The following is an 8,602-nucleotide window of genomic DNA, read 5'->3' as shown; positions in this document are numbered from 1 at the left end:
GGCTCATAAATAATTACTAGCCAGGTAGAGTCGGGAAAGCCACTGCTTATTCTTGGGAATGAGCAACAAGAATAGATCTATTCTTTGGAATCTGCCAGGTATTTCTTAGAGATCTAGACTACTGAGAAAGGATGTTGGGCCTGATGGACTCTCGGTTTGACCCATATATTATGGTCTTATGTGTTAAATAATACAAGTATTAACATGCAATAAAAAACTGGTTTAATGTGAATTAATGCTTACATTAGCCTTAACATGCTTTAGTAAATAGACCCCAAAATTCAAATGATTTTTTAATGAATAGACTGACAGCAAATATATCCTTTTTTACTCAGATAGAATAAAAATCCCCTTCACATGGATGCGCATTAACTTCTTTGCTTGATCTCAATTTACTGCATTTTAACAATTGCACAAACCTGTTGCATGGAGGACTGCATCTGCCTTTTCCAATCATTTCTTCTGCATTCACACTAAGCACTTCAAGGGGATTATTTTTGGGGAATAGGCTTAAAGCTGGGATCATGGTTCTTGTTTATTTGCTCTTTACAGCCACAACCCAGAAACATTTTGCAAAAAACAGAGAAATATATTTTAAGAGAAAGTGGGAACAATAGTTTTTAACCCTTTATATCCCAAAACGTCATTTCATCCTGGATTCACAGAGCAACTGATATCAGTTTCTCCTAGACCATCTCTATGAAGCTGGTCTGTACATTATCCTCACGTGGCAGATAGCTTTTAAAAAAAAATATGGGGACAGCAAAAACATGGGCTTTTTAACTATATCACAAAATGTTTCAACAGAAGAATTAATGAACAAGCGTTCTTTAAGTTGAAAGTTCTCCATATTTTAAACCATAAACTTGAGGCAAATTTTTAAAATGCCCCTCCCTCAAAAAATGTAGAGTTCTAGGTAAACACTGAAACTACAAAATCAGCAATTTTTAGGCTTCTTTGTAAATTTTCTTGCTTATTCATGTGGTCTTGCATTTTCATCATTTTTGACACAATTTACTTGTCTGTCTTTTTTGTGCTACAATTCCCTTTCTGTGATAGATGTGGACTGTGAAGAGGCTCCAAACTGCCTGATTTCTGAATTCTGGCAGGCAATAGAAACAAGTAAAGACCCCCAACTCCTCCCCATCTAGCCAGATAAAGCACGGAATGATTCCACAGATACAATGAAACTGTAAAGAAATTCTGCAGACAATTTTCTTAAAATTGTTCCAGTTTTCCATGCAAACATGAACCTGACAGCATCTCTCTAGTTCTTTACTTAAAGCGAAACTTTCTTTTTCACTTCACTAGCAATCTACATTTTAAGATGCACATTACACACATAAATAGTACAGGATACAAAATTATAGCATATATATATATATATATATATATATATAACTTTGCACCCTGAACTATCTCCTCCAACACTTTGGATGAAGAACTAAATAGTGCCAACAAAGATCTTGCCAAGGTTTATTGTCTTTGCTACAAACCACTTGTATTTTTCGTATGACAACAGTATTTTGATAGTTGTAGGACAGATAAAGAATATTTGTACACATTTCTGTCTCACGAACACTCAGGACTGGAAAAAGCCCAAGTGCCATATCATCCAGATGCCTAAACTTCAGCACGTGTTGTTGGTCCAGGAAACCCTGCTCTTGCTGGTGGTGCTGGCCCACGGCTGCTCACTGTCAGCCAGGCCCAAGAAGAAGCGAGTGTGATATATGACTGGCAGCGTTATAGTAATAATAGTAGCTGTAATATGCATGGTGGCCTGAGGGCTGCCTAATGCTGGCCAGGCCCAGTAAGAGCTGCGGTGCCCCCGGATTGCTCACTGCTGCATAGACGAAGAAATGCTGGAGAGGTGAGAGAGTACCTGGAGAGAAGGGCAGAGAGCATAAATGCCTGGGGAAAGGAGAAGATGTTGTGTGTGGGGTGGGGAGCGTAGAAAGTAAGAGAGTATGTGGAGGAAAAGGAGAGCATAGAAAACCAAAAGAAAGGAAAAAAGGCCAAAAAACAAACAAGACAAACATATCTAGCAAAAGCCAAAATAAATAAGTTCCTTGTCTCCTAAAAAGTTTTGATTGGTATCTTAAGTTTTCTAAATATTTTCCAGCACTGGAAACAGTTATACCTTTTCATTGAAAGCTTGGATATAATATGGCCCTAATAAAACAAAGTCTAATAAAACTGGGTTTAGGTACATTCACTGCATGGAGGGTGTGGAAGTAAAAACATCCATGTTTCCCATGCGATGACATTGCATTCCTTCTGTGTTGCTGTTGGGCTGACGGGAAAGGAAATCAACGGCACAGACTAAGTTAAAAGTTTTAATACGATAAACAAGGGCTGGGAAAGTGAGAAAAGGTCCCGACGTTTTCTTCTAAGAGTTGCACACTGTATGAAAGGAGTTGGGTGGGGCTCCAATAAGATCTAAAGAGGTGACAGGTGCAGTATGTCCAGCAGCAGACAACCCAAGCAGAGAGCATTAAGGGCAATATAGTCATAAGGATCCCTCCCCACTGGGGAATCTCTTTCTCGAGTCTTCCAGGAATCTGAACTAGAGAATCCAGACAAGGCCTAATTTTTGTTGATCAAACCCTGTAGTTAAAACGTTCTCAACATAGGCATTCTCTCTAAGCCGAAAAGAAAAGCTACTGCCACTCAAGAGAGCACAGTGCTTTGAAAATTAGAATATATGGGCCCAGTTTTCACACCTCACACATTTTCTATTCATTTTATAAAGTATGAGTGAGTGGTGTCACCTACAATTTATTTGTTAACCCTTATTTGAATGAAGTATGATCAAAAGATACATCTCTCGGAATTCAGCTGCCCTGTTGCTCATTATCTGAAGTTACAATTTGCTGTTGGGAAGATCTAAACTAGGCCTAAGGAAGACAGTGGTGGCACAAGCAAGGGGATTATGGCTTAAGGTGAGGATACATAACAGCAGCAGAGGAATGGAAAGAAACCAATCTACTTTTCATGTATATATTCCAGACAAGAACTTGAAATAAGAATTATACTTGTGGGGGTGAACCAGCACCCGTGTTTTGATATTTCCATGAGAAATGCCATCACTCGCTGTCTACAGGAGACTGAATACAGCACTTGCAATGAATTCCAATAGAACTGTAAGAGTGGGAACTTGGTTTCCCATGTCACTCTCTAGGAATGCAGCTCCATGTGTGTCATGAGAAGTCACATTTCCCACTCCCACTGTGCATTTAAAAATATAATACATTTAATACACTGTTCCCAAAATCACAGTCTCCTAAGAGGAGCAATTACAGTGCTTATTTATAGTAATGTCAACACTCACAGCAGTCTTCCTTTAAATTGAAACCAAGAGGTTATGTCTGCAATTTATATTGATAGTTTGGGGGTAACAGGAGTTCTTTCACATGTGCACAGAAGTCTGAAAATTGTTTTGTACAAAGAACACTGGCAAGGCTGCAGCACATTTGGCATCACCACCATACACTTGGGATTACCTTAAAGCAGCAGTAGCTCTGACTCACTGCAAGGAATCAGTTCTAGTAGGAGGCAGAAAGGAGGATTGAAAGGAGACCGATTCCCTTGGCTCTGGGTTTAAAAATTAAACATGGCAAAGCCCGTCTCTGATCTCTCAGACAATAAGTGTGATGTTTCCTGCTGTCCCTCTGCTCCTTGGGCGTGATGTCAGGCCTGTAAAAACCATCAATCACGCTTCACCATTTAACTCACGTATGCTGGCTTAGTCTCAGAGGGAACAAGGAATGCTGGGGTCTACTTCCCTATTTTCCAAAGGCTCATTTAATTGTTCTACAGCAAAGTTCCAATTTAAAAAAAAATAAATAAATAAGAGGAAATGTTTTTGGTCCCTTTCTATCCCTTTTCCCCCCTCTCACTAAAAAATTACATTCTGCAATAAGCAGAAGATACTGCTGCTCTAATAGTTTAAATTACATTGCATTATTTATCATTCTTGTGTACAGAAATTCAAAAGCAGCAACTTAACATGTATTAAGAAAAGTAGGACATTCCAAGATCATAAGAGCTTTTTGATGTGCACAGCTGCTTTCTTTCCTTGCAGTCCAAGTCTGGCTTGTTTACTACTTAAAACCCAGAAGGATCTAAAAGACGACAGTCTGAGAGGGTAAAATAAACACTTTTTGCATTGTTGTGTCAGTAATGTTAGCTGAAGCTGGATGATCCCAGTACACTGCTGCTTTCCATTCCAGGTCCATTCATGCTCTGACGATCTTGCCAAGAAAGGTGATCAGAGCTCAAACTGCACACCCCAATAAAAAGGCAGAAATTGTAATCCACTGCAGCCCTGAACTGAAAAGTAATCTCTCTCCTTTACCTGATGGCAACAAAGTTAAATGTTGTAATATTATCTAAAGATTAAGATCATCTCTCTAGTGTTCTGTTCCAAGCCAGTTAATGTGCAGTGTGAAGGTGACGAGAAGCAGCCTCATTTTTACTGGATGTTGAAAGGCATCACCATCTCTGCTTTTTCAGAACCTTCAGCATCCAACGAGCTTGAGTACACCCTGTGCTGAGATGAACTTTTCAAGCAATGAAAGGATAAATACTGCAATATTAGAAAACTGGAAAGCTGTGTGCCACATGTGTCCAGTATTAAAATCAAGTCTACACACTCGATTTGGGAGCTGAATTCAAGGGGATTTCATTCAGTTCTGTTCGCATACAAAGATATTCCCCAATCACTGCCATCAGAGCAATGCAAACAATATTGACCAGCCACCACGTTAAAGTCATCGGAAAGCGACTGTTATAAATCCAGCAACCCAGGAGGTGAAACACGTGAACTGTGATGGTGAAATCCAAGCACTGCTTTCCTCGACGAATGAAGTACAATAAGCCCAAGGCACAGGTTAAAGCATTGAGGATAAAAGCCATCATAGCAAGTCTTCCCTGAAGGATGGAAAATCCTAACACTTCATAACTGAACATCTGGTCAAGGTTAGGACTGTTCTGAACCAGACTGTCGACCACTGCAAGCCAGATTCCAAGGAAGCTGTAGTAAATAGTCTGCATGAGAAGGATCTGAGAAATAATAAGGACTGGATCCCACACATAACTCCTGAACTGTCCTGCCATTCCCAGGTCTGCCTCCAGCAATGCCGCTGTGCACAAAATACTGCTGTCTTCTGCTGCATTGAAAAATAGGAAAGTCACATCACATTTACAGCAAACTGTTGTAAAGAAAAATAGTGTCACTTAAAGACAATTACAGTATCATATTGTTAACGGGTAAGAAAAAGGCCCTGAGCTCTTCACTATTATTCTTCACTAACTCACAATAGTATAAGCAACATCTCATTTGCTTAGCTAGAATGTGCTCCTCACAACCTTATTAAGTTCCTCTTTGGAATATGTTATATAATTGGTGAGCATCACAGCATTGCCATAGACAGAAGTGTCGCTGGTTCTGTCCTAGTTTTGTAAGTTTTTCTACACCAGACACACAAATTACTGGCTGGGATTTCCCATAAGATCCTCCTACCAGCAGCAGGTGTACTCCTCAGAAACTGGATATAGGTTAGGAGACCTACATTTCTGCATGAGGCACAGTACGAAAGGAAAGACAAAATGAATAGCAAAGAAAAACCATCCTACCAAAATATAGAATACACCTTGAGAAAGAAGAGCAATGGAATAATTGTTCTGAACAACAATAGTATAGCTAAGTATGTTATGTAAGCCGCTTATCATTCTGGATAATGCGACCTACATGTATGTGTTAAATATTTTTAAAATTTATTTATAAAGTCCACTTGTATTAACAGTATCCCGATGCTAAAAGCTGTTCAGAGTGAGCAGGAAAGCAAATAAATTCAGTGTTCTCAGACCGCTTGATTGGAAACTGCCTGCTAATATAAGTAAAATAAAGTATTGCATATTAGTCTCATTTATTCTTTTTGAGCAAGCTTGGCAGTTAATTTGCATATAGTGGTTTCAGCTTAGATATAAAACCAGAAAGAGGGCTGATTTTCAAGGATGAATATGTTTTAAACTGGTTTGCTAATTCCTAACTATACACAATGTGCCAATCAGAGTGGACTGTGGTACAGTTTGATCTTACCTTGCTAACTGTCTTTCCTCAAGGCCTACCAGACCAGGCTTCATAGTGGGTTTTGTCCCCCTACCAGCAGATGGAGACAGAGTTCCAGATCTCTTCCCTGAGGCACTTTTCTATATAGGCTGGATCAGCAGGTTCTTTACCCAAGTTGGTGCTATCTATCATGAATCTCGTAATCCTTGCCGCTTCCCATGTCCCCTAGGAAATGTGGTTTTAAACCACATCCTGAAAATAAAGAAAAAAAAAATTAAATGCTGGGCACTACTACTCGGGGGGGGGGGGGGGGGGGTGTGTGGAGTGTCCTCTCTGGGGCTGCTGAACCTCCTAGTTGCCCCCCCCCCTTCCCCCCTGACTTCTCTATTTATATAATTCTGTTATATACTTTTTTTTCCCCTTTTTTTTTTGGCCCCCAGCTACCTGGAGTAGCCTTAACCCAACTGGAAGCTTAAAACATGGCCTGTCCATGGCCAAAGACTAGTCCACCAAGGACCTTGCCCAACTCCACCCTTGCCCCTTGCCTCGAGGGGGCTGCTATGAAAAGCAGATGTACTACCTCCTCTAAAAGCTGCTGCCTTGGATGGTTGCAAGGAGGTAATCTTCTCCCTCTATATCTTTCTCTTCTTTCCAAGTTTTCTCTTTTTTCATTTATGTACCAGGGAGGGATTTGTGACTGGTCTGTCAGGCCTTGAGGAAAGACAATTAGCAAGGTAAGATCTAATTGTACCTTCCTCTTCGTCCTGCCACACCAGTCTTCACAGTGGAATGTAGCTAAGCTATCGACATCCTGTATGGTAAGTCCCAGGGCTGCTTCCAGGACTCCCATCACAAATCTGGTATCTCTTCTTTCATGCAGGTGGCACCCTGTAATGCTTCGTGAACTTGTGCACCAAGGTCCCCCATGTTTGCCTTATAAAATGTCTATAGGAGCCACAGACCTAAATTTTGCCCAGGAGGAGGATTGAGCCCTTGTTGAGTGTTCCATCAGGCCCTGCAGTACCTCCTTGCCACTTGCTACATAAGCCAAGGCAATTGCTTCCCTGATCCATCTTGCGATTGAGGTCTTGGAGGCTGCCTCTCCTTTGCGGGCTCCTGAGTACCGAACAAATAGCTTGTCTGACTTCCTGAACTTGTTCGTGGCCTTCAGATACTTCCAGAGGATCCTTCTCACATCCAGAAAGTTAAGTCCTTTCTCCCCGCTTTACTGTCCGCCCTTCTGAACCCTAGCAGAGTGACTGGTTGACTAAGGTGGAATGTAGATACCACCTTGGGGACTAAGAATGGAAGTGGCCTCAGTGTCACCTTTTCTTTTGAGAAAGAGAGAGATGGTTCCCGGCATAAGGCTTGCATCTCTGATATTCTTCTTATTTAATTCTTTTTCTATACCGACGTTCATGACAAGTCATATCACATCTGTTTACATCGAACATGGGTGGATTACATCGAACAAGGGGTAATAACATGGCCAATAAAATGGGTAATGACTAGGGTGAGATTCCTTGAACAGGTAATAACATGTGAATAACATTGGTAAAACATGAGCGAGATTCATAGGAACAAAGGATAAAACAAGTTAACTTAAACCTTAAGCAGGGAAAAGAGACTGGGAGAGGGAGACCAGAGCTGGGGGTACCTGGGTTGGGAAGATAGAGAGTGGGGGGGGGAGGGATACACAGCTAGAGGAACCATGGTAACAGATGATATACTTAAGTGAGGGTTGACAGGGAAGGTTGTCAGGGAGGAAGGGAGAAAGGAGGAACACAGGGATGGTATTAATGATTACAACATGGTGCTAAAGACCGGGCAGCATTGAGAGTCAGTGAGTATTCTGCAGCCTTTTAAGGAAATGCTTGTTTGAAAAGCCAAGTCTTGAGTTTTTTCTTAAAGGTCAGTGGGCATTGTTCTTGGCGTAGATCTGGGGGTAATGCATTCCATTGAGAAGGTCCAGCTGTGGAGAAGGCACGTTTCCTTATGGAAGCTGGGAGAGAGGACTTTGTGGGGGGAGCGTGAAGGGTATCTTTATACGCTGCTCTAACAGGTCTGATGGAGGTGTGTAGACGAAGTGGGATATTTAGTTCAAGTGAGGACTGATTATGGATGGTCTTGTGTATAATGGTAAGGTCTTTGTGAAGGATTCTGAAGTTAATGGGAAGCCAGTGTAAATTCCTACGAATGGGCGTGACATGGTCTCATCAGTTAGAATTGGTTAGGATCCTTGCGGCAGCATTCTGGAGCATCTGTAGAGGTCTAGTGGTAGTTGCGGGGAGGCCTAGGAGGAGGGAATTGCAGTAGTCGATTTTTGAGAATAGGGTGGCTTGGAGAACCATGCGGAAATCGTGTAAGTGGAGGAGGGGTCTAAGCTTTTTTAGAATTTATAATTTATAGAAACATTCTTTTGTTGTATTGTTGACATTTTTTTAGGTTCAGTCGGTTGTCCAATATAACGCCAAGGTCTCTCAGGTCGTGGGGAGGTTGTTGAACGAAAGGTTATTGTTGTCCAGCGAG

General features: G+C 41.3%; 1 protein-coding gene across 6 annotated transcripts in view; it reads right to left on the bottom strand.

Annotated features, from left to right (window-relative positions):
* Positions 1-205: 205 nt before the first annotated feature.
* The window catches only part of SYS1 (SYS1 golgi trafficking protein), a 32,014-nt gene continuing 23,617 nt past the window's right edge, over positions 206-8,602 (bottom strand). For 4 of the 6 annotated variants that reach the window (XM_029593643.1, XM_029593638.1, XM_029593637.1 and 1 more), the window contains exon 2: positions 206-5,171. In XM_029593643.1, coding sequence (XP_029449503.1) covers positions 4,648-5,118 — 471 coding nt within the window. In that variant the 5' untranslated portion in view covers positions 5,119-5,171 and the 3' untranslated portion in view covers positions 206-4,647. Of the gene's footprint in view, positions 5,172-6,103; positions 6,326-8,602 lie in introns of all 6 variants that reach the window. The other 2 variants (XM_029593641.1, XM_029593640.1) reach the window with 2 other exon arrangements.

This window comes from Rhinatrema bivittatum, chromosome 3 (assembly GCF_901001135.1).
Source record: "Rhinatrema bivittatum chromosome 3, aRhiBiv1.1, whole genome shotgun sequence".
Taxonomy (NCBI): domain Eukaryota; kingdom Metazoa; phylum Chordata; class Amphibia; order Gymnophiona; family Rhinatrematidae; genus Rhinatrema; species Rhinatrema bivittatum.
Note: the sequence above shows the minus strand (reverse complement) of the source record. Positions and strands in the feature narration are given on the sequence as shown.